Source organism: Meleagris gallopavo, chromosome 1 (assembly GCF_000146605.3).
Source record: "Meleagris gallopavo isolate NT-WF06-2002-E0010 breed Aviagen turkey brand Nicholas breeding stock chromosome 1, Turkey_5.1, whole genome shotgun sequence".
Taxonomy (NCBI): domain Eukaryota; kingdom Metazoa; phylum Chordata; class Aves; order Galliformes; family Phasianidae; genus Meleagris; species Meleagris gallopavo.
The window spans coordinates 106,144,770-106,171,511 of NC_015011.2; the positions used below are offsets into that span (position 1 = coordinate 106,144,770).

Genomic DNA, 26,742 nt, shown 5'->3' on the forward strand with positions numbered 1-26,742 from the left:
GCTTTTAAAAGCATCCTTTATGCAGAAGAGAGCATTCACACAAGGGATCGATGCAAGCAAACTGCTGCATTTTTAATTCCTACTCAGTCTATTTCACAATAACTCCCTGGAGAAGGCAAGCTCTTATTTCCTCTGAAGGGCTGGAAACACGATCTGAGAGATCCAAGGTCCTGTGTATATAAAAATGTGCAGGCATATTAGGGTGGACCAACTAAACGTATGGACCTAAACAACGATGGAAAGAAAGCCTCTTCGCTCGTCATGAGAGTAACCACGTGGAGATTACATCTGCCTTTATTTTTTGGCACCATCTCTTTAAATCTTTTATTCAAACTTTCTTGGATATTTCTTTATATATAAATAGGAAAGAAGTTTGGAGGGGTGTTGCTTGGAGTAGTAGCTTTACCTTTGGAGAAATTAAATCTAACACAGTAGGAGGCATGAAAAGAGACAGGGAAAGCTGTATAGGAGAATTATATTCATAACTGTGGGAACATATTTGCAGGAGGGTGGGAAATGTAAGCAGGTTTCCCTGCCCTTACAGTCCTCTTTCCCAGTGTGCCCTACCCCACCTGCTGGGTCTTGTCTAGCAGGCCTACTAAGTTGAGAAACATTCTTTCAAACAATAAAATTCACAACAAAGTTGGAACTTAAAAAAAAAAAAAAAAAAAGTAGTCAAAATATTTAGCAAAATGCTGCGGACTGCCCTTTAACAGAAATGAAAAACAGAACATGAAATCAATTAATGTGAAAATTTTTCTTTTTAAAGTGTGTTTTTTCAGAAGGCTGTGCTTTCTATGCAGCAAAATCAGTCTCCTGAAGGCTTTGAGGTTTTCCTTCATTTAAAAAATATATATGGATTATTATTGCACTATGAAAATAAAGACTGGTTGGTATTCATTAAAAAGCACTGATACTTGAAAATAATCAAAAAAAAGAAAAGCAATTTCTAGGAGCTATGAGACATAATTGTAACAGCATTTTGTAGCCAAACTATGCAAACCATCCAAAAGTTATCGTAAATAATGCTTTCTGAGAATCATCTCTTCATAAACTTCACCCACAGATTATTATTTTTTTATGTCATTCCTTATGAAAAGTAAAAATAATGAAAGAAATTAAAGCATTTTTGGGTCTATACATACCAAATGCAAAGCAAAAGGAGACAAATGATATCTCCGGACATTCTTCTCAGTAATAACACACAAGTGAACAGACACCCTGTTCATATGCTATGCCATAAATAATCTGCAAGCTGAAACATTAAGAGGAATCTAGAAATAACTTTAGAGTTAGTAATCAGAAGATTAGCAAAACGAAGCATGAGCTATAATCACCATCAGGAAACAAGAATAATTCCACTCTGTTGTTGCAGTTTATTTATTCAAATGTTACACTTACTTTAATCTAATAGTGTGTAAGTGAGGGATAGAATATATAAAGCAGCATCAGACTGATGTTCCCTTGCATGGGCATATTTTCATCCTTAATAATGTTTGTTTATAACATCAAAAAGCACAGTTGATGTCATAAATTAGTTTTATCACAACTTTGATATGAAAAAAGTCATAGATAATAGAAAAATAGGATCTGAAGTTAAGCTTGTGAATCCAACAGTGACATGGAAAGTGTTCCCCTATAATATCATATCACTGTGGGCCCATTTTTGATCAGGACCGAACACCTCTCAGAAGCAGAAAGAAAATTATATAGGCAGCACAATTTATGTTAACACTCAAATACATAAATAAATAAATAAGCAAACAAATAAATAAAGTCAACAGCTGCTACTCATCTTGGTTCACTTCATACAAAAATAACACAATAAGAAATGGAATGGATAATCATTTCTAATACAGAATACCAACAGGCAGTCAAGATAAAACCATTTTAGTTGGAATCAATTTGGGCCCAATTGGAACACGAGACACATATCAACAGCTTATTACAAATGATTTCTGTCCCAGGAATAAGAAAAAAAAAAACACAACAGCAACTAAACAACATTTCTAATTGACCCTAGAAACACCTGATTCTCCCACTTAAAAACAAACTCCACCAAGGTCCTTGGCAGCTGATGTCAGATCCAGCTGCTCAGCAGATATGCTGGCAAATCACTGTGCTGTGCTCATAACTGAGAGCCTATGCATTTCAGCTTGGTGTGGTAACTGAAAATTGACCTATGTGATCAGCCCTCTGGGATGCTTTGCCCCAAATTCACGATTTCTTCACCAGCACTGGTACTGTTCTAAACACAAGAAAGGAACATATTACAAAAAATTGCATGAAATCTGCAACACTGTGCCACAACAGCGGCAAAAGCAATAGCAACTTACATTTGTAATAGCCTCATGATCCGTAGGTTAGCGTAGCAGAGAAACTGATAAGTTCTATCTACTATAATGAGGTAGGTAAAACTTGCAAATTTCAGTGGCAATCAGGTTGGGCGCAGTCTCAAAATCATAGCAGTAGCAGTGTGCTCTGTACATTGAATAACTTATTATAGAAAAGCACTTCATAGATTCAACAAGAAAATTTTGTAAAAGTTAGTACTTTTCTTAGGTATATATTAAGATACTCCTGGGATTTGGTCACACAAACGTTGTTAATGTTGGTTCAATTCTGTATTTTTCACTTTTAATTAAAACTCATCCACCTTTAATTAAAATGTCTACACCTGTAATTACACTTGATTATAGCGTTAAGAATAAAGAGCAGGATACACAAGAGCCAAAATAGTTGCATTTAAAAGCCTAGTATATTATTGCTATTACATCCACAGGGACCGGCTATAATTTTCTGCAGAATTAGTACTTTTTTTTTTGTTTTCCTTTTAAGTATACTTAGTACCATTTGATAGATGTAGAATATAACCCCAGTCATAAAACAGCACTGGTGTCTGTAACCAACTAAGGCAAATGCCACACAACAATCAAGTTTCCATTTCTCTATAATGATTTGTACACACGCTACTTCCAACTTGAAATTCTTAAGCACCAGGTCAGTCACCTAAAGGGGAAACGGTGTGCCAGTCAAAAACAAATTTCCAAAATCCATTTTAGACAATTGCATCTGCTGAGAACCTAACACTGGAAAAATCCTCAGTTCTCATGACATCACCTTTCCAGTCTCTTTCCATTTCATGAACGTTTATCAAGAAAAATCTAAGGCGAGGTCTAGGATGAACAGTTTAAAACTACAGGAGAGATTTAGGTTAGATCTCAGGAGGGAATTCTTTCCCAGAGGGCGGTGAGGCGCTGGCACAGCTGCCCAGAGAAGCTGTGGTGCCCCATCCCTGGAGGTGCTCAGGCCAGGTTGGATGGGGCCCTGGGCAGTCTGAGCTGGTAGGGGGCAGCCCTGCCCACAGCAGGGATTGGGGTGGGTGGGCTGTGAGGTCCCTTCCAACCCTATTTTGTGATTAAGACAATCAGATTTAAAGCAAAGAGCAAGTGGAAACCCTCATCTGAGTGCTTCATGCAGCTGGGCACCAGCAAAGCTACAAAGGTCTGCAGTGAGGTTACAGACATCAGCGAGGTTTGGAAGTAGTCTTCAAAACTGCAACGTAATCTGTGTGGCAGATGGGACACAAGTGACCTGCTGCTTCCAGCAGGGGCTACAGAGACTCTTCCAAATATTTAGCAAAGTGATCACAAAAGTCCTCCGTGCATTTTCCTACATGGAAGCATTCTTCCCATTCACATGGTAGTATCAACTCACTTCAATTTGCTTCCAGGAATCCTCACCTAATATTTTTAGAAGAACTTAAATTTTAGTTGTTGTAAATTTCCCTTGTAAAAACTAAAGGTTATTGACCTCCTAAATTATACTTTTTTTTTTTAATTACTGAATACTGAATTAATTTTTTTATTTTTTTAAATACGGAATATTTTTTTTAAATACTGAATTAAGAACATACGGTGGCAGCTGGCAGACACCTTACCAGAAGCCACAAGCTGTCACATTTTCATTACAACCATCCAGTAACAGCCCTACAATCACCGTCCCAAACAACTGCAACTGTAATTTAATTCCACAGCATTGCTGCAGAACGCCTTCCCACGTGGAACACGAGATAAATACTACCACGAGTACAATTCCAGTCACTTTAACCTGACACAAGAGAACACTTGTGACAAGACTCATCCTACGCCCCTGGGCTCCCCTCAGCCGCCCCACCCCACCTGACCAACAGCCCCACCGGCCGGCAGCGCCAGGTCGCTACGAACGCGTGTGACAGCCGAGTGCGCTTGCGCAGCACCCGCCCCCATTTTGGCGGCAGGGTCGCGTCCCGTCAGAGGTAGTGCGTTTCTCTGAGGGAAGGCGAAGTTAATGAAGGCGATGTGTATAGTGTATAACTGCAGCAGCTATCTCTTAGCTAGAAGTGCGCTCAGGGTTGACTGAATTATCTTGCAACGCCACTTTTTTCCGAGGCTAACGCCAGAAACGCCTTATATCTGTTTCTCTTCAACCCACTCCTTACCTGAACAACCACACAGGTATATCATGCCTGGAGGAAAACTTAGAGCCTGTTGGGATTTGCATGCGTTTCATGGGAAAAGTAGTGGAAGAGGGAGGAGAGTGAATGAGAAATAGATCCACTTGCCTCCAGGACAAAGTTTCTCATTTTTCTCTCTGATTATGCAATCTGAGCTTTTCTCTTTTCCATCTTTATAAATGGTGCTTTGTCCACTGGTTCCACTGCTTCTTCGCAAAAGCTTTCTGTTTCCATCAGTGCAGACTTCACAGCAATGGAGGTGTTTTCATTCTCTAAGACAGCCCCCAAAGAGCCCCACCCTTTGTACACAAAGCTCCAACTTTACCCATATGCATTTTGAAAACATATCGCAGAATTCTGTATGGTCACCAGGGCCCTTGGGTACAGATGCCATTTGTACAGCAAGCAGGCAAAAGCAATTATTCCTTGAAAGCTCACATTCGGGTTTTAACACAGGCATGGATATGGAAAGAAGGGAAGAAGAGCTCATATAGGCTGTTACCTTATTTATTTATTTACTTTAATCTCCCTCTCCTTGGCAAGGAGCTGGTAAGAAATTCCCCACCCTTCCCTTTAATCTGCTCATTTGATTTTGTTGTTGTTTTGCTCTTTGATTGCAAAGCAGCCCTCTTTATTCTACTGTAATCCCCCTTATGTCAAACTTACATGGTTGTAGCACATACATGACAGAGCAAGTCTTTTCTGTGCATGAGAAAGGACATTCAGTCTTGAGAAAATTCTGCCCACAAGCTTGCTATAGCTCTTTCCAGAAGTGATGAAATGTGGACCTGCTACGTTCTCTTATCATTTGTGCATCTTGCATTTTGGTTTCTGCATGTTCCTGCGTATAACACACTGTGTTTTACCTTTGCATTTAATTTATGGTAAACTAAGCATGCATTAATGCTTTCCCCTCTACACTTGTAGGTTCTTCTAGAGAAAATCACCTGAACACAGTAATCACTAATATTTAGTTAACAGGACTGCATCTACCAGAACTTACTATGCTTTTGTACAGCACGCTAAGTCTGTGTTTTCTCTGCCTTTATCTACTTATACGTCCAGTATTTCATTGCCTCTCATGTCCCAGTCTCATCTTTCTTTCCAGTGAAGTTCGTGGGTACAAGGCTCAGAGATGCCCACTCCCCTTTGAGTTCAGTGGAAACTGCCAGCTATGAGGGGACAAGAAACTAAAATGAGTGCAGGGTTTGAGAGGAAGGCAGGTGAACTCAGCTGATATCTGGCTTCATTAACAACACCCAGCTCGTCAGACCTTATGCTGGTTGTTCTGGCAAACCAGCCACAGTATGTGCTATCTCCTTGTTTCAGTGTCACAGCAAGAACCTTAGATTCACATAGGTAGGAGAAGAATGGAAACTTGCAGAAAATTAGTACCATTGGGTCTGCCAATTTTAACCTCTCAATTTGCCATTACTACTCCTTTCCCTTTCCCTTTCCCTTTCCCTTTCTCTTCCCTTCCCTTCCCTTCCCTTCCCTTCCTTCCTTCCCTTTCCTTCCTTTTTCTTATATATGTATATATAGCCATTTAATTTTTGCTACAATTACCAAACACCTTCAAAACTTTCTAGAATCAAAATCTAATTGTAAACAGAAAAATAAAGAGCTCAACTGACAGCAAAATGACATTAGAATTGAAAAACTCTGCTTTAGATGGAATAAATGCCTAAACTCAGTAATTTTAATTGCTTTTGACATCAGCTGTTTGAATCACTGTAACCAGCCAGACATTAATTGGTCAAAACAGCTCATGGATAAGACAAAGGTAACAGCATTACACTACAGTTTTGATGAAATCCTAACTTGAGAAGTGAGGTTGAAGTCTCTTGGAGGAGTCTCACCTTCCTACCACTCTCAAAAAATTCCCTTTCTGCCCCTTTCAGCTTGGCTTTAGGAAGGTAAGTTTAGCAACAGTGAGCTTGAACTCTAGGAAAGCATCCAAAGCATCAGCCATCGTTAGGCTGTACTGCACGGTCTCTGTATGGTGATTCCAGCTGAGACTGAAGTCTGCCTTTTGTAGCTGGCAGCAGTTGGAAACAGAGTAGCTCTTCAGGACCTAGGAGGGAAAAGAAATCCAAAACAGCTTTCTCAGAGCATTAAAGAGCAAAAATGGTATTTCCCAACCATGGTTACAATGTGTGGTGAACTGTTGATTTCTAAAACGTTCCAACATTTTTCATCAAGAAAACTTAACACCTTGCCATTTACATTGGGGATGTGATAGTAGCACTGAAGAAAATCGCTCTGAGTTAATGACAAATGCTACGGAAATGCTTTTTGTTGTTGCTGTTGTCTTGTTGCCAACTTTGGATTTGCTATGTGGCAAAACCCCTTACGTGAAGACAAATGTTGGCAACTGATCTCACAGGCACAAGTCACTTGGCTGTACAGTCTTTGCCCCAAACTACTTAGAGCAGAACTTTGCTGTGAATTGTGGTGCGGACCAGCAGTATCCTCCTCCAGTATGTTTCCTTCTCCGTTATACCACATTAGGCCAATGCACTCACAACCACCATGAACAGATATGCCAAAAATACAAAAGGTTAAGGATTATCCAAGAGGCATATCTATGCTGATAACAAATAAAAGGCCAGGAGTAATTATGAGGAGTGACAGTATTACTTTAAATAGCCTAAACAGCGCCAAGGAAATATCATTCCTGAAAAAGAATTCACAAAGCAATACCAATAAAGCTATTTTCCTTATCTATTTTCAGGTAATACCTACACAGTTTTTACATGACTATCACTTGGATGTATAGTATTTTATCCAGTCCTAATTTTCAGGGTGAGAAATTCAGGCATTTTCTTCTGTGCAGAGCACTAGTAAATCATTCTGACAAATTGACAAATCTGACATAGAACTGATAAGAAAATCAGTTCTAGAAATAAATTTATCTGTTTTCCAGTTCTTAATTTCAGAGGATTTCTGAAACAATAAAAAGGTACAGAAACTTAGCTGTCTATGCAGAAACTGACTGCTACTGTTCTGAAAAAATATTTTTCCACTGACACATCTCAAAATAAAAGTTTATAGGGAGTGTAATGGCACTTAATACAGTAGCTTTTCCTGACAAAATTCATCACAGACCGCTGCTGAGAAAGATGGCAATCTCCTCTGTTTTTTATTTAGTATAGTAAGAAGCTATAGAATAAATATTTCAGAATGCTACCCCGTTTACCTGTGTATTTTGGGATCCTTTGGGTAGAAAATTCTATGAGGTTACTACTAATCTTACTGCTTTTGAAGCACGTCTATGTGATTCAAGGAAAAAAGTCTGATACATTGAGGACCAGAAAAGAATAAAAACGCTGGTAGAGAAGGGTTCTGCACCTGTTGCTCCTTTACTTCAGAGCCCATGTGCCACAGACAGCATTCAATTAAATAATAGTCTTACCAATAAACAAAGACAGTACACAGCACTACACATCACTCCTTTGGCTCAAAATAATTCCAGTTTGTTACTGAACAGTCATTACGCAAAATCTCCAACGCGTGGCAGAAAAAAGTAACCCTCATATCCTGTAGATGAAAAGGTTAGTAACAAATTGGCAAAGGAAATTTAGATTGCAAATCCCTTACATATTTTTATTTGTTGTTTTATTTGAACTTTGGTATTCATTTGTAAAAGGCTTAGTTGGGAGAGCAGCTGGCATTCACTAGTTCTCCAAGGGAAGTGCCATCTGAAAAGGAATTAATTTCCAACTTCTCCAAAAATATTATTTCTTTTGAAACTTTTCCTGTTGCAGCACACTCAAGATACAGTTTTGCTTTCATAGGGATGTTAATAATAGTAGTAATAATGAAGTCACACTGAGAGATGGTAAGATACCACAGCAAAGGTTGCAGGGAAAGTCAAAGTTATTTCTAAAAGGAGTGTTCCGGAAGGTTCAGCTTTTTGAAAACTTCCTATTGCCTGGCCTACTTAAGGTGAGCTTCATTTTTTTCCTCCTTAAGCAGAATATCATTTAAGATTTGGAGATACCAGAAAACTGAAGAGAGAAATTTCTTTTCCAAGTGACCACCAACATGCAAGCATTTATTGTGCAATCAGATTGTTCCTTTTATAATTAGTTAATTCACTATCAGAAGTGCAAGATTTTGTTTTGCCTGGGTCAGGTTTTGTGGAAGAGCAGGAGGGATGACACGGTCAGTATAAGACTACAGAAAACCAGAGGATCACACATTGGGATAAAGGGGTTTTGTGAAGTCAGAGAGGTGTCTGTAATGAGTGATGACCTGCACTCACGGTTCATTTCAAATAGTCAGGCAATTACACGTTAAAATGGCTCAGACTGTTTCAATGCTTCCTGAATACTACCATCAGTGGTATTCACACAGAACAGTTGTACTCACTCTGCACCTGAGGCAAAAAAAAATTCCACTTAAAAGCATAATCACCCATGGACAAAAAACCAATTTTCCAGAAACACTATATGGAGTACTGTAGCTCCGTGTTTGTGTATATATATAAATATATATATATTTAGATCATAGCCATCTTTTATTTACCACAATAACTTGATCCAGGACCTCTACATTTCTTTTTTTTTTTCATTCAACCTGCCAAATTATAATGTGCTTTTCCCAATTAGGCACCAAACTCAGCAAAAGAAAAAAAGTTTCAAGTACGTAAGCAACACATTTTATAAATAAAAGATAGTTTTCTCATGACCAATAGGTTTTGCGCTTGTGAGGAAGACAGCTGAGGAGGTTACCTGGCCTGAGCCAGGGGTGGAATAATCCAGACGATAGAGGCATTGAATTCTAGCTCTTGTGAGGACAGAAGAAAAAAATACACCATCATAGAATGTTGTTTGAAAAGGATCTGGGGAAGACATATAAGGGGCTAAGGAATAGAAAATTCTTTTGTTTCTGCGTTGGTAAAAGATGTTTTCTCTTTCTGATATGCATTCTTGTCCCATCAAATGTCGATCTCTCTCATAGAGACATTTATAGACTTGTTGATATTTGCAGCAAAGTAGCTCTGCTCCTCTGACACAAAATCTGTCACCAGAAACTCCTTTGTTACATCCTTTCCTAATTGCAACGTATTCTGTTGCAATTAGGCTTTACACAGAGCCTCGCATAGCGTTGCCTCTAGATGTTGATATGGCACAAGGAAAGCCATGGAAGGTTAACTTTAATTTCCAGTCATTTATACTTTGGAAGGATTTGTTGCAGAGATTCTAAGGCATCATTTAAGGGTCAGGTAGTCCATGTTAATACAGACTTTCAAAGACAAACTCATTCCTACTCATATTTTTGCTAATACATACAACATTTTCATAAATATGATAGGCACAGACAGGATTTTTACAACCATCAATCTATCTTCACTGTTAAACACAGCAGATGCTTTATACCCGGCAAAAATCTTAAGTAAGGTTCTGAGGCTGGCTCAATTTGCAGCCCTGAAAGGACTTGTTCTTCAGCTGCAGCTGGTAGGACAATTTTGGCCGTCAGGATTCCAGACAGTACCCGTTTATTTTTATTTATTTTTTGTTATTGTTGTTCATTTTTAGTTAATTTCTTTTTCATAGCAGTTCTTATCTGTGGGAGAGATACCATCTTTTTGACGTGCAACTGTCCGGACTGCACATCTATATGTGCAAAATGGAATCAAAGTGTTGTATCAGCATTGATGTATTTCATAGAATCACAACCACAGAATGGCTTGGGTCGGAAGAGACCTTTAAAGCCCATCCAGTTCCAAACGCTCTGCTGTGGGCGGGTTTGTCACCCACTGACTGCCCATCCCCCTGGTTTACAGCTCCAATATTCAGGCAAACCTTGCCCCTTCTACACTAGGGCATGCTGCCTCCACGTGGCCAAGCATGCTTCAGACTTTCTTTTGTCTTGCATTTCACACAACTGTGTGTGGCTCTGAAAGTTGGAAATAGAACGGACTAGAATGCATGCATTATTTCTGTGAGACAGGGCAATAGAGGGATGAAAAAATTAATGACTTATATTGATAACAGTGTCCTTCACACAAATATTCACCAGAAATGCACAGTAAAGTACAAAGGCATATATATATATATATATGTGTATATATATAAAAAAAGAATACTTTCTCAAATGTTTATTACACGATGAAAGAAGACTAATTGAAAAAAAATTCACATCCTGAACTTGATCAAAGAGGACCAATTACTTTTCGGATCTATTAGCTAAAAGCAAGTTTGAAAGAGCAGTTTTTTAAAATTACATAAAACTGTATCACATTCTTGTTTCAGTTCATAACTAGTTTGATTCTGACTTGACTAGAAGACCATGGAAGTTGCTTTAGACCAGCTATGTGGTTCAAGTAGCACTAACAGTGTTATGGGTACAGAGCTTTTCCCATCACTAAAATGGAAATACTTGTGAAAATTTTCGTCCACGCCACACTCAGCCCCACCCCCACGTCCCAGCCTCCACCTATTACACCAATGTTGTTAGAAGGACCAAAAGGAGAAAGAAAACAATTATTGTTTTGCCCATTTCTGTGTACATTTCAGTCTCTACCAGCCGACCACAAGTGTATTCCAGCTCGATGTCAATGAGGTCTTCACATAAAGTTTACACACTAGAAGGAAGTGTCACGTTATGGCTAAAAGGTTTTCTGAATTTCCAGTGCCATATTATTTCCCTGCTTTGGTTAAGATTTGACACTTCCTGTCAAATCTCAATCTTACTGCCCCAAATTCACAGTGCAAAATACACAGTACAATTTAGCAGGGGTACTAAATTTGTGATTTTTTTTTTTTTTAAAAAAAAACATTGCAAGGTTTAGAGACGATGTGAGAACCTCAAGATTCTCACAGGTGTTGCAGGGTGCGATGCTAATTTTAGCTTGCATTTCACTGTATAAACACTTTCCCATCTCTGTTTGGTATCCAGCAAATAATCCTATCAGAAATTTTCCAAACATCCGTGTGTTTTTGTCTCTACTGTCCACTTCAAATTTTCAAAGTATAAATTAGTAGCTATACATCTGTTGCTGCTGCTCTGCTTGAACCTGTTGCTGTCCTGACTGCTGCTGCGCTGGCTGTGCCGGGGGCTGCAAGACATCAGTTTGGGGCACCGACCTCCACGTCAGAGGATGCTGTTCTGCTATCTGGTTTCCTAGAGGAGCAATGGCGTTCACCAAGGTGGTTAGGTTTATAAAATGGGGCACAGAGTGAGGATTGGCTGCCTCTGGCTGCGGCTGGATCTGAATGTCATTCTGGCGGTTGTGCAGCATGGCGGAACCGCTGACTGTGTCAAATGTCACAGTGAGAATGGAGTTGTCCAGCTGCAACTGGCGCTCCGGTGCAGTCAGGTGGCCCACAGCCACTGGTTGGAGGTTTGTGAATTGCGTTCCAGCTGCCGTTGTAATGGGGGTAACAGTGATATTTGTCAATCCAACAGAACTGGACGGCGCTGTGACATTTGGGTCGCCAAGGGTCACCACCACCTGAGGAAAAACAGAAAGGTAACCTCAACCTTATATTGCACAGCTGACTGTCAAGTATCTAGCACTGAGAAAGACCAGCTGAGTGCTGATGGGCTCACATGTTGCCACTGGCAGTAAAAGAATTCATACAAATAGAGGGCAAACAAAGCTGGTGCATGGTCTGGAGCACACGCTTTATGAGGAGCACCTGAAGGAGCTGGGATTGTTCAGTCTGGAGAAGAGGAGGCTCAGAGGAGACCATATTGCTCTCTATAACTACCTGAAGGGAGGTTGTAGTGAGCTGGGGGCCAGCCTCTTCTCTCGTGTAATGGTGATAGGACTAGAGGGAATGGCTTCAAGCTGCACCAGGGGGGATTTAGGCTGGACGTTAAGAAATACTACTTCTCTGAAAGAGTGGTCAGGCACTGGAATGGGCTGCCCAGGGAGGTGGTGGAGTCACCAACACTGGACGTGTTCAAGGAACGTTTGGATTTTGTGTGGAGGGACATTGTTTAGTGAGTACTATTCGTGATAGGTGGATGGTTGGACTGGATGATCTTGTAGGTCTTTTCCAACCTTGGTGATTCTGTGATTCTGTGAGAGGGGAATATAGAGAGCTTGAACATAACTTCCAAGTGTAGAAGAAAGAAGATAATGAGAGGGGAGCCTATGTAACATTCAAAACCATCAGTTAAATTAACTGTCACACTTGCACACTTGTAGTCACAGCTTCAGCCAGTTAATGGTATTTGCCACACAAAGAGATGGTAACATCAAGAAAACAGAAGGAGAAAACGTGAGGAATTGCATGGACAAACACCTTTTTTTCCCCCTATTTATCTTTATCTTACTGAAGTTTATCAAACTAGCCCTAAATGTTTGATGATTCTTTTGTGTTTGCCACAAGGAAACCAGAAGTATTATCCCCCTAGGCAATGCCAGCTGTCCACCCTTCTACTGGAGCTTACCTGCTGAATGCTCTGTACAGCTGAATTAGTCTCATCTCCAACATTTCCTGTAAATTCAGCTTCCTTCTCTGTGTATTCACTGAAGGCAGGGTCCTCAGGCACTTGAGTTTCCTCCTCCTCACCTGACTTCTGCTTTCGTTTCTGGCCACGCTTAGGAGCTTTCGTATGCTGTTTTCCTTCTGGTAATTCTCCCTGTTCCAAGGCTAATTCCGGCTGAGGCAACAAATTTCCAAATTAAACACTAAGCAAAATGACTTGATGAAGTTCCAAGTAAGACTACTATTACCTGGAGTTGGTTTACTGTTGATTTTCAAGTAAAGAATCAAACTTCAGCCAAAAATTTGATTTCGGAGAATGAGAACTCACCCTATAATTACCTCCATTTTATAAGCATGTGTTATATAACAAAACAGACTGATCTTGAATCTGCTTGTACTGCTTAGAAGACAGCATACCACACCTTAACCAGGGACTGCTTCTCTAAAAAAACCATATTCCTTGCCTATCAGCCCACACTTGGCTATGATACATACCAAAAAAGCAACATCCCCAGTAAGTATGAAAACCGGAATTTGGCAACAGTAAATTTACCTGAACAATCCCAATTGAAGAAGCATCAATGGTTGTAGTCTCTGGCAGCTGCTCTAAATCATCAATCTTCACTGAAAGAATCTGTGGACAAAGAGGTATCAGCCTGGTGAACTGCACCAGAACAAACTGCAGCCATGCAATACAGTATTACCTTAACTAATCACAGAGCAAAAACCTTGCATCCAACATTTCATACAAACCATTTAATGTAATGGTTTAATTTAATATAACCACAGCTTGTTTTGTTTTAAATAGCCTTTATCTTACGGCACAAAAATCTTTTCCTTTTCACTGAAAAGCACAGTTTAAAGACAACACTAGAAGAATGTGTCTTTTCTCGTATTCCAGATAACCCACAACCCACTGAGAAGTGAAGAATTCTGTAGAAAAGAAATATAATATTTTGTAAAATGTAATTGGCTAAAAATTACTTTATAAAACTTATTTTATTGCTATTAATAATAAACACATTATCTGTGTCCTACTCTATTGTCCCCAGCAGAATCTATGCAGCTCAGCTTATCGAAAAACAGGAACAAATTGCCTCTAAATGGCAGATAGCTAGGTGCATTTTCAGTCCAAAAATCAATAAACAAAAGCTTTTTGCTGGCATCTTTCCCTGTCACTGTGATGAAAAGTAGGCATAATTTAAGGCAAAGCAACACTGACGATAATTTGGTTGTAAAATAAAGGCTCAAATGGAAAAGAACAAGCCTTATACAACCTAAAGAAGAAACTGCTGTGAAAAAAAAAGCACATACATTATCTATTCAGAAATTTAGAACACAGAAAAAGCTCCACTGGAGTCAGACAAAACAACCCTCTAATCCAAATGCTCCACACTTAGCATTTATCTTTATTTATTTATTATTTCGTATCATCATCAGATGCTGCTGTCAGCTCTATTCACCATTTCTTTCAGATCACTTCTGAATACAGAGAACATAATGAAGAAAAAAAAAGTGAATTATGCTCTCTAACAGATGAATACAAAATATGGAAAAATCATACATTTAAGCAAAGGCAAAAAAAAGATTTAAACAATCAGAAGAAAATCATTTTTAGGGAGCGACAATCAGATGTGTTTACTGCTGAAATATAACATAAGAGCTCATTCAGTTAAGTGCAAGCTTAAGAGATAGTGCCCAAGCTAAGGTTAATTTACCCTTAACCAAAATTTGCCTCAAAAGAACAGGGATAAAAAAGAGTTGGGGTGGAACTCCTTCTATATCACTGAAGGCCATTAAGTTTCCAAAACAAAACAAAAGTCAAAATACCAAAGCACCCCATGAGCTACTTGCCAAACTAACTTACCTCTGGATGTTTACGCCTCATGTGTCGACTCATGGATGCTCTGGTAGAAACCTTTGTCCCACACAGCTGACAGCTCTGGGCTTCTACCTTATCGTGAGTGAGCTGTATGTGTTTCTGGAGCATGTAATCAGTGACATACTTCTTATCACAGACTGAACACGTCCACTGTTTTCCTACTGGTGGCAGATGGAAGGAAAATCTGTTAGCAACAGCCCCGAAAGGTGAGTATCATATTGTCAGTAGCTCAGGAGGAGGAACTAGGGAAAAAATTAAGCTATAATACTTGGCTATTATTTCTTGGAGAATTTACCTGTATGAATCAACTTATGAGTTTCCATTGTATTTCTCTCACTAAAAGTCTTCCCACAGAGCTCACACATGAAATCTTTGATTCCTGTATGAAGAGTACATTTAGCATAAGAGCAGTAATAGTTTAAGGCATCTTGGATAATTCTAAATCTCATACTACCAAAAACCCCATTACACAGCCAAACAAGTAGGGAAAGCCCAGCATCACCAGCTATTTTTTATCCAAACCGTGCCACTCTTATCAGTCAGAAAATAACATTTTGTTTTGGGAAATAAGAAACTAAAGACTAATTTAAAATGGAAGCAACAACCTAGGCTTCCCCAAGACCAAACCAACCTCCATTAAAAAAGGAAAATATGAAACCAACCAAACGATGTATCTTAGTTGTATAATAGAACAGTGGTTCTGGCTGACAAGAGGTCAAAATCCCACTTTTCAAAAAAAGCCTAATATGTGTATTTCTATTCTCACACTCTCACTCTTCTAGATACGAGTTCTCCCAAGAAGCATTGAGTTGATTTTGCACATCTTTAGAGACCTCACCCGTGTGTCTTTTGTAATGCTTCAGCATGTTGACTTTCTGTGCAAATTTTCGGTGACATTCCTTGCATTCATATTCTTTTATCCCTTTATGAAGTTTCATGTGGTGACGAAGGGCATGTTTTGTCTTCATTCCTATGAGACAAACAGACACAGCTAAAAGCGTGGTATCATGATTTTCTCCATTTCTCCCACCTTCAGAGAAGAACTCAAACTAAATTCATTGTTAGCCAACAGCAATTTATCACTATCCTTCTAGATCCAGGCAAAAGCTCTGGAAAACATCCGAAGAATCACCGAGGAAGAAGCAAAACAGCAAGGAAAACAGAAGAAAAAACATTATCAGAGATATCACATTTAATGCCTTTACTAAAATGCCAGTTCAGTAATTGCTCAGATTGTAACAAATAACTCAAAAAGTAGAAACAACTTTTGACATTTGAGGCTCTTAGAGAGAGAAATCACTCTAAGTTTACGTGTGAAAACAACTCAGAATGAAAAAAACCCAACAACCAAGATTTTTGTTCACTTTGGTGCTGCAAACGCAGCAGAATTCAGTCAGGGAAGCACTTCTCAATCTAACAGAACAGAGGGAAATTTTATTAAAATTAGATGCATCTTACAGGTCATGGAAGCAGTTCATAAACTTAGAAGTGTTTTACATATCTGTCAAGCTCCTGATTAATAGTTTCTAACACTCGCAAGTAAAGAAATTTATATTCGGAAGACCTTCCCAATATTCTAAGAGTAGAATTTGAATTCAGATATTCATCTGCTATTCAGTACCACAATTAATGGAAAACAAGGCTTTAGACATACCTTTGCCACATTCTGCACACAAGTATTCTCGGATATTATCATGGACCCGCATGTGTTCTTTTAACATGTCTTTCCTAGCAAATGATTTGCCACATTGCTCACAAGCATGACTTTTTACACCTTAAAAATAAATGTAAAAGACAACATAAACAAACAAAAAAAAATAGTTCATGAAAAATGTGCATCCCCTCAAAACTGACTAGGTTGGTGAATTAGAGGGCGACAGTCCATCTGTGTTGTCAGCCACATCTTTCATGCACACTGTAGTCCAAACTGCATTTGGAGATGTTAGAGAAAGAAAAGCTGCTTTTTTTTTTTGTGCATAATCTGAAAAAAGACAAAGCCTGAAGTAGGGCAATCCTGTATAGCATGAAATAATAATGAATTGTTAAAAATGATTTTGCAATAGCAGTTTTCAGCACGTGTAATGGTGAGAAGGTGACATGGATAAGAATTTGAGGAAGAACGGAATACAGAATTAGGTTTTTTAGCAGATGAATCCTGCATGGGGTTAACTAAGGATCTTCTGCACTGTGGGCTTTGACCGGATATCTTCATTAACACTTTCTGCTTTAGAAAATTGGTCTACCTTAAAGCATAAATAGATAATTTATCTTATTGTAACTTAGAATAAAAACCCAGAAGCTTTTTTCATGGGAAAAAGAGAAAAAAAAGGCAGGCACTGGCAACAGAAATTTTTTTTGATATTGATAATTATAAAGAAACACAGCATTTTTACCTGTATGTATAAGCTTATGTCTTTCCAGATTTCCTATACTGTTAAAAATCCTTCCACAGATTTCACATGGATGGATGTATCTGAAACCAAAAAGACCAAAACTGTCATGCTTTTCTTGAGACAGAGATGATTTTCAGACATTTCTGTCAGTAACTTTAATTTATTTGGTAGTACTAATTACTAGACAAGTTCCTTGAATTGTAAATGTAAGCTTGGAGCAGTTTGGTATTGCTATGCCCTCAAATCATAATCGTATTGTTGTTTTTTTAATTCTTATTAAAAAGCACAGATTTATACTTTACAAAGCCTGAACTGGGAGGCTGTTGAGTTAACAACACTAAATGAATTACTAATGTTATATATTTTATTAGAGCCCAGTTCTCCTAAAGCATCAGATGACAGAGCCACCGTGACTACAAAAAGACAGCTCCTCTTAGCAGTCCAACAAGTCGTCTTACTTCTGCACATTAGGATCAGGTAGGTTCTCCCGGTGAATGACCATGTGTGCATGGTAAGTAGCCTTCAAGGCAAAACGTCGATTACAAATGCTACAGCCATAGCCTTTCTCCTTGTGCACGTCCATTATATGCTTCAAGTACTCCTTTCCTCGGCCGAAAGTTAACTGTGAAATGAACCAATAGTGAATGAAAGGGGAAGAAGTTCCTTGCGAACAGCTGTGGTTTAGTAACACATTACTGGGATCTACAGTCAGAAGCAGCAGTCAGAAATATTCTGCTTATCGCTAGATGAAATATCTTTGAAAGCTAGATTTGGGACTGAACTTGTTTGGCTGTTACAAGCACTCTGCTTCAGGACATCAATTAACTCACTCAGAAAACCAGATCAGTATGGTATCTCTGGGTCCCTGCTGACAGAGGGCAGAAGAGTATAATGAGAACAGTTCACTTATTTTTGGACAGAGAAGTACTTCTTGCACTGCACTAGTAAAGACCTCCAATTATTTGTGCACCAAGGAACAGACTGGAGAGCCACACATAATCTTCACTAGCTATTTAAGCAAGGATGCCACAGACAGAGATAAATGTTTTTTGAGCTCTAAAGCATAGTATTCCATTCTGCAGAGAAAGCATCAGCACTAGCTTCAGGGAGTTTGTATTTCTTGGCATTTGCAGGGCAGAGATTCCAGCTCAGCTCTTGGAAGCACTAGAGCTACAACAGACAGGAGCTCCACCAGGGCTAAGTAACGTTCCATATTCTTATATGCTCCTATGTATCAGGGCAAAGTGCCACAACAACATGTTCATTTGCTCTAATTTTGGTCCTATTCAGGGCATGGCTGGCAGCACCGTACAGCCTGGTGAAGATGTCCTTTGGGAAAAGGAAACTGAGTGAGAGAGACACAAAATCTTGGAACAGGTACTTCACTAATACTCATTTGTATGTAGTTCTCCTTTAGGAGTGCATCAGTTTTCAGCCAAAAAGAGCTTCCCTATCTCACAATGGATTACAGTCATCTTCCATCGCCTTACAGTTCACAAACTTCACAAACACCTGCAAAAGCACTAAAAGAGACGAGCTTCCAGAAACATCCTTCTAATTTGAAACAGCAAAATTTCCCTCATTTAGAAGCATATGTTTTATACAGTTTATGTACCCATTAAGTGCCAGACGTTAAAATTAGCAAGTATATGATTAACTGGTGAGACCACATCTTATGCTTACTGACATAAGCTTAAAATCAGTTTGCAGATAAGAACAGAAAACTGAAGTACTAATATCTCCAAGTCTTCTACATGAGAAGGTAGGCTAAGTGCTTTCACCACATTATGTGTATCTGTGATATAAATTCTGATTTCCAGAGGACAAGCCAGTGATTTAACTCCCAAGATTCCCCTGCTCCACTGCCAGTTTGTCCAGTTCTGCTGTTCTCACAGATCATTTTTTGCAACCCTCTCACTCCTGCACAGTGTGCTCCCCATAAATATATAGAACTCAAAGATCCCATTCTTCCTCATTACTTCTTTACAAAATAGCAAAAGCCATGCAATTAAAGGCTGAGTCTTCCTCTGCTTGCTGACAAGTAAGCAAAGTATATTCCAGTAGTACCATCCTGGTAGTAACAGTAGGCCAAGAACAAGCATTCATGTTGGACACTAACAGGAGTGGTAATCCCCCAAAGTGGATACCCACTAGACAGCATTTGATCTTTTTGAAATGAATCAAATTGTGGATGGTATCATTCAGAAATACCACTTTAACATATATATATTTTTAATTTGCACATAATTAAAACATAGTCTAAGAATTGAATGTTCCTTTACTGTTTCTTTCTCCAGTTTTGCTTGCTTGCTGCCTCATACAGGGAAACGTGCATTTATCTTTTTAAGTGTCTGGCATTCACCTTGGAGAATACCACCTGGTGTCTTATGGAATGACATCATTTGCAGATTAGAGCACTGCAGAGGAGAGCAGACCTGTGAACTGGCCTTCTCTTTCCTAATTTTCAACATTACTTAAAGTTATAAATAATTGATAGACATCTCCGCTCCTTCCCTCCCATCAAATTAATTTGAAAGTATTTAAAGGTACCTGGCACCTTTTGCAGCTATACTTGTGAGGCTCAGAATCTGCACTTTCATCAGAATTGTCATCATTTTCCTCTGATGAGATTCCAATTTTACCAATGAACTCTTCCCTCTGGTGATCGTCCATTAGTGCTATATCCTGTGCAAAGTAGAAAAGAATATTGTGTTTTAATAGATTAAACATCTATTTCAAAATGTAATACCTCAACAGCATTTTCATCACTCATTATTGGCTGCTGTAGCACTATTTATCAACATCATCTAGATTATCTTCCCATTTCATTCAATTAAGATAAACAAATTCACTCTGTCCATGATTAAACAAGAACCAACCATTTATCTGAACAGATAATACCAGATTTTGTATGTAGAATGAATTTTAATGTAAACAGAGTCAACAGGTTCAGTATTATATCCATATAAGAGTCTTTACAAATGTCACTGAGTGATACAACTCCTTTAGATTTCGGGTTAACCAAGTGATGCCAAAATAATCAGCATCTGTTTAGACATTGCTGGTCTCTTTTTTTTTTCCCCCCTCTGTATGATTTGAATCATTTTGACAAAACCAGGTTAGGAACTGAGCACACAGCCAGTTATGCTGGTATATACAAGAGAATCACAATCACTGGCATGGAAAAGAGCAGGAGCAGTAATTTTTGTTGTTGGTGAAGTTTTTTTCAGTGCAGAGAGAGGATGACAGTAAATCCTCATTCCTCATCTCAGCCAAACTACAGCTGGAACAATACATCTGTTAGCAGCTATCTTGTTAGGTAGTTATTCTTTCTGCTTTAAACCAATCAACCTCAATGATTCATGCAAAGTCACAAGTTTAGAAGAGCATTCTGCAGTGACACCTGAAATAACACATGTAGAAACACAGAGCCATAGGTAAAGAACACAGTGCTTGCTAGACTGCAGCAGAAACATCACCACGCAGGATACACAACCACTTACGTTGCCAGTACAAACACATGGCTGTAACAGTCTCAATATATTTATTGATATGTTTGTTAATGTTTGCTAAATAAACATGACTTTTCTACCAAACAATTAACTCAATACCTTAAAATGGACATGAATGTGATCTCTCAACACATCCACTCTAAAAAATTTACGTCCACAGATTTCACACGTGTATTTCTTGTCTCCATGTGTTAGAAGGTGTTTGTTCATATTGCTCCTACATGAAAACACCTAAAAGAAAAAAGGATGGGTTTTTGTAACACATCCAGCAGGGCTACAGTTCTTTACCCAGTAAATAGCTAAGAATGTACCTCCTGTCTTTTTTATTTATTCAGACCAGAAACACACAGGAACGTCTGTTATCTAGCCAACAGATGACCTCAGAAACTGGTGACAAAGCAAAACATATATGCAGTCCCAAAGACCTTACTGAAATTGCCTGCTTATCAGAGGTGGGCTTACAAATAGATGCAGCAGACTTACATAGAGTAAATTTATTTAGACAGTGCCTTTTGAACCAAGAATGTTTCATCTATCTATAAAAAGATACCTGCACAAAATCTATCTTTGCTGAAATTAACATACTGAAAGCACCAAAATCAAAAGCTTACACCCCAATTTAAGTATTGCTTGAGTACATCTTCCACCATGAATCATTAAACATTTATAAAATCACTAGTAAAATCCACAGACTTTGCACTGGTGACAGTAGCAACTTCAGATAATGAATATTAAGCTCCAAAACACAACAATGGCACGATCACACAACGAATGCACTTGGAATTCTATCAGATTTCCAATACAGTCAATTCTAGCCATTTTCATTATGGAAGAAAATCTTCACTTTAAATAGTGTAAGCTATGAGGTTTCACTGGCAGACACAGTGGCCATGCTACACGTCCTGAAAAAACTCTAGTCCGAACTTCAGTTTTGTTCTTATTTTTGTCCTAACAGCTTCCACAATCATTGGCCGTAGTGGATTTGGACACATAATAGAGCTTATGCAGCCGGAAGAGGAACATCTTGGCTGGGCCTCAGGACTTGCTGCTGACTGACTATGCATCTGTATAAGTTGTGAGGCAGCCTGATGTGGCACATACTGCGCTAAATGTCATTTACCTCAACCTTTTGGCAGACAGTGTGTCTATTTAAGTAGATAGCTACTGTGGTTTAATGCGTGGCTGGTAACATGTTCTATGCCAAGATAATTCATTTAGAGACTCAGAGCTGAGGCACTGTACCTTCAGCATGTTCCTGGAGCTACAACACATAGCTTCACAGGGCACATGCTGGCAAAGCAGCCTACCTTCCCACACACAGGACATCCTGAAGGCTCCTTCTTGTAGCGAACCATGTTTTCCGTGCTGTGTTCAAAGTCTTCTCTTTTCACACGCCTCACCCCTTTACAGAACAGTCCCCATCAAAAAAACAAAACAAAAAAAATAAACCATGGCTTTCCACTCCAATCTGCATGCCCTCTCAGGTGAGTACTGTAAAGAAGAGTGAAATACTGGGAAGAGGCTCAATGCAGAATTCAATTGCTAGCAAAAGGATAATTTCTTAGTTAAAATGCCATCTTAAGAATACAGAAGAATTCTGCCAAAGGGAAGTATTGTGGCCTGTTGGATATTACACCAATTGTAATGTGTCTGAAAACAGGAATTTACTGTCAATAACAGAAAACAGGCAGATCTAGTAGGCCTTGGTATTTTGATCAGGTATCTAGACTAGAAATCCCTCTGTCAGTCTCTAAGGGGAGAGAGAGTAACCCAGCATCACTTCTGATGTTCAAGGACGATTACAGACCTCTTTCTTTGCTAATTTCCATGAAGAAAAGGGCTGCTGCTTTTCTGTGACAACTTCTTGCCATCGCTACTCAAAACCTTGTCCTCTAGTTCAGGACACAGAGGGCTGAATCATGAAAGTCCAATGATGGCTGGCTATGCCCAAAGTGACAAATTACATAATTTGACTGCTTTATTATTATTTTTATACATATATCACCTTTGTTCTTATCTTCTACACCACTAGTGGTATTTTAACGTATAATTTGATAAGCTGTCATCGTCCAAGTTTTTCCAGACCCTTTGAGGAGTATCTATAACACAAAATTGCATCGTAGAATGCCGTGGGTTGGAAGGGACCACAAAGATCATCTAGTTTCAACCCCCCTGCTATATGCAGCATTGCCAACCACCAGACCAGGCTGCCCAGAGCCACATTCAGCCTGGAACATAACATCCTTAGATGTTTGAAATTGTGAAATCTCATAATCTCATCTTCTTATACTCCCTAGATTACATCATACAGCATTCCATTTATACGATATTGGTCAGGTAGCAGCCTATAGAATAGATTTATATTTATACAGCAGTTACTTTCAGATAATTCTCTGCTCTCAAATATTCAAGTTACCACATATTTAAAATAGAAAAGAATAAAAATCAAAGAAACTAAAAAAAAAAAAAATTAGGCAGCCTCAGATACTGCATAATGAGCCAAGCAGCTTTCATGTGACTGTCAGCAGCACTGCATCCAATCATGTGAAAGTTAAAAAAAAAAAAAGGGTGCAGCTCCTGTAAAGGTTTCTCAGATCTAAATAACTCCCCTCCAGGATTCGTTACTGTTATTTTTCATAAACTTCACATATTGCTGAAACCTGCAACTTTAAAGCAAGAAACTGACTAAAAATGACACCTACCATAATAACTAGGTTCATAGGTGGGAAGCTTACCTTCCAGGTGTCGCCTTTGATGGTCCAGCATGACATCTTTCCTGTAGAACATCTTATTGCAGATTTCACATGCAAACTTCTTATCTCCATGCTTTTTCTTGTGTTTGGAAAGATTACTGTTTGTAGAAAAGAATCTGAAACACATCTCACACTGGAATGTCTTGTCATCTGTAAGCAAGAGAAACCAGGCAGCTTTTTAAAAAGGAAAGCAAGTTTTCTGTGTTTGTGACATACGTAGTTCTTTTGTGAAACCTGAGTTATAACATACAAGTAATCAATCATTATATTTAGATTGAGGAAGGAAATGAAGTATGTATTTTTTTTTAACTCTAAAAGCTGTCCTCTCATTAAAAGTATAATAAACACTAAACAATACACCAAGTGCATCTTTGCTACCTATGAAGTTAACAATCCCTGGAAAGTATTTCTTCAAAAATAATAAGAACATAAGTTCAAAACTGATTCTACCATCATAATTTCCTTACCTGGTCTATTTCTATCATGGTCTAGCATACATTAAAATAACGTTCAAAGTAGATTCAGTTACAGTTGATTCAAGTTTTTTCAATGATGGTAAAATAGTTGTGTATATGGCAACACATCATAACACTGACAGCTGTATCTAAACATCAGAATACTGCCAGCATTGGCTCCTAATGTCAGCCAGTACAGTATACTTCAGAAGAAAGTACCAAATCTCAGAAGAGGAACATTACATGATAACAAGCCTATGGGAAATTTGTTTTGTATTTAGTAGTTGAGACTTCTGTCAGAAAATGAAAGCATGGTCCTTTAGGTGGAATTTGCCAACACTACAGCAATCACAAAGATGCTAACTGCTTGATTTGTCAAATTGGAGAGCAAAAACTGCTCATTATGGTAGCAGTCAACTCAGAAAGAAAATGAGCTGGTCTCTTTGAATACTGAGGTCATTCAGCTTTGCTTCCCATTCTTCATAAGGCTGAGTTTTCATTCAATCTGTACCCTTTCAAAGGAAATCAGAAAATCTATTTTGAATGGTGCTTGAGGCGGCAGCTACCCAGGTGATTCTGAACAGGGAGTTATCATGTGTCTGTAAAAGTAATCAGGCTGTCATTTTCTAAGCATAAGATCACTCAGAGCATCTAATAGGAGTAATAACAAGGGAAGGCTCTGGAAGGAAATGACAGGCTCTAGCGATAGCAAGAAGGAAACATATGGAAAGATTATTTTAAGTATAAAGAAAGCACAAAAAAGCAGAAGACAACTAATCTCTGAAAATTGCAAACGATCAGTAATAGCGACCTCTTTTCCAGTTCCTCTTTCTCAGAGAAATTAGTTGAAACTTAGTTTCAGGAAAGAAAGTTAAACAGAGACAGTGACAGGGTATCTGTGAACATACAAGTGAAATACCAGTGAGGATATTTTACGGGTGAGCAGGGAAAAGTTATTCTTTTGCCTTTATTAGGCAACACATAAGTGGATGTATTACTCTACAAATTATTGATTCTACATTGATTACTGCAAGAAGTAGTTTTATAAGGGAAGGAAGAAAGGAGAATGGCAGGTTGCTTGCAATAATGAAAAAATCCAAATGCATATTTTCCCTTTATAGTTAGCATGCTGAGGTGGGTTTGTAGGCATACCCATAAAGATGAGAGGAAGCTGAAGCGTTAGCCATGCTCACCTGTCCTGCAGTTATGGAATTCCAAGGCACTCTCTATTCGAAAAGCCTTTTCACATGTTGTGCACTTGTACCTGTACTCACTGTCAACCTGAGGATTACAAAGATTATTTAAGAGGGGAAAACGCTGACTCATGATTGACAGAGAAATCTCAATTACTTTTTCTGCTTTTTATCTTGACCAATTTTTCCGCCTTCAACGTGACGTTTAAATATACACTGGTGCAAAATTCTAATGCTTTATTATCATGCTGTGTTCCTGCATTTGATCTCTACTAAAAAAATAAATCAACAAAAAAACAACAGTAGACCAATAGACCATGCACCTGTGTGCATCCAACAGTCTTCCTGGTTACCCCAAGTCAGACAGAGAAATTTTGAAAAGCAAGACATAACCTGACTCATCCTCTAGCTCCCAAACAGATGCCAGGAATATGAGAGCCTGGGGTCTTGATGTCAGGCAACAACAGAAATTTTCACTGATATGACCCCACCACTGGGATGTTTAATACTTATATGGTGGCAGTAGAACTAAAAAGCCCTCGTCAGCAGGCACAGCACTCTGCTACAAGCTCTGTAAGTTTACAGGTTGGCTCATAGTTCTCACTAACGCAGCCTTTACCCAGAGTGTTCATACGCTATCTCTGCAACAGGCAGAGATAAATAAACGAGGACAGGCAAACAAAACTAGAGCAATACTGTTTGGTACAATAAACTGAAGTCCAATCTCACCTCTAGGTCATGTAGGTGCAGCTAATTCCAGCTTGTCTTACTGTAACTGATGCCTGAAAACAACCTTCTACAGGAAATTCAGACACAAAAAAGAACTTTATGGCCTTAAGTAAGCCCACGCTTTCCAAACTGATCAGCTGTTCTAACAGAAGATGTTACCTCTCCTTATCAGTCTTACCTCACTTATAAGAAATTCACAGAGATATCCGCTCAAGCATAACTGACCCAAATTCCCCAGTGAGCACCTGGAAGCTCACTGCACATTTTCACACAACCTCAGAAAAAGCCCGCTGGTCATTTCCACTCACTTCATTCCTGCTGTGCTTGTATGAAACATGCTGCTTTAAGCTCTCTTTACGGCTGAACAGCTTTGCGCATTCCTCACATTTAAATAGTTTGTCACCTGAGGGCATCAATCAAGATTAAAAAAAAAAAAAGTAGTCAGAAACTGATAATAATCAACTCTAGGCAAGACAGGGGAAATCAAACCACAAGCAAAACAAACAGGCTAGTGATTAGAAGCTTCAGTAATTCAGGAGATCCAGGTAGTAGATCTTAACCTCTTCCATTCTAGTGAAGTTTACCTAGTGACAATTTTGTTTGATTCCCCCCCACCCTTTTTTGAATTGCTGTTTTTTGCAAAATCTTTAGAAGCAGGTCACGAGGACTCCTGCAACTGCAGATCACAGAAGGGAAAGCACTTAGGTGATATTTTCACAGCAGTGTTGATCATGAGACTGTTAAGATGGGGGGAATATATCTGCAAAGGGACGAATAGTTTTGGAAAAGTCATCACCTCCTTCCCCCTGCTTAAAATATGTACCTAGATTCAAATTTTAAATAATTTCGGTTCCTACGGTCTGCATAACTTAAAAAAGAAAAA

The 26,742-nt window shown here is 38.8% G+C and overlaps 1 protein-coding gene across 2 annotated transcripts; it reads right to left on the minus strand.

Annotated features, from left to right (window-relative positions):
* Positions 1–8,294: 8,294 nt before the first annotated feature.
* On the minus strand, positions 8,295–26,287 carry PRDM15 (PR/SET domain 15). Of its 2 annotated transcripts, none has more exons than XM_019621020.1 (15): positions 26,168–26,287; positions 25,131–25,218; positions 23,465–23,632; positions 22,037–22,131; positions 20,829–20,960; positions 19,768–19,902; positions 17,676–17,839; positions 17,218–17,297; positions 16,479–16,598; positions 15,663–15,794; positions 15,120–15,203; positions 14,810–14,982; positions 13,496–13,576; positions 12,905–13,117; positions 8,295–11,957 (listed from the first exon to the last, which is right to left on the minus strand). In XM_019621020.1, the coding sequence occupies exons 1-15, from the start codon at positions 26,270–26,272 to the stop codon at positions 11,481–11,483; spliced, it is 2,247 nt and encodes a 748-aa protein (XP_019476565.1). In that variant the 5' UTR covers positions 26,273–26,287; the 3' UTR covers positions 8,295–11,480. The 2 variants fall into 2 exon arrangements, with proteins under 2 accessions (XP_019476565.1, XP_010722205.1); XM_010723903.1 differs by having other exon boundaries at positions 14,810–14,985.
* Positions 26,288–26,742: the final 455 nt, after the last annotated feature.

Coding starts and splice junctions, on each gene's coding strand:
- PRDM15 (XM_010723903.1), bottom strand. CDS start 26,272: ATGCCCTCAGGTGACAAACTATTTAAATGTGAGGAATGCGCAAAGCTG. Junction 15,204..15,662: donor GCATTACAAAAGACACACGG/GTGAGGTCTCTA, acceptor CTCTTCATACAG/GAATCAAAGATTTCATGTGT. Junction 14,986..15,119: donor TCATAAGTTGATTCATACAG/GTAAATTCTCCA, acceptor ATCTGCCACCAG/TAGGAAAACAGTGGACGTGT.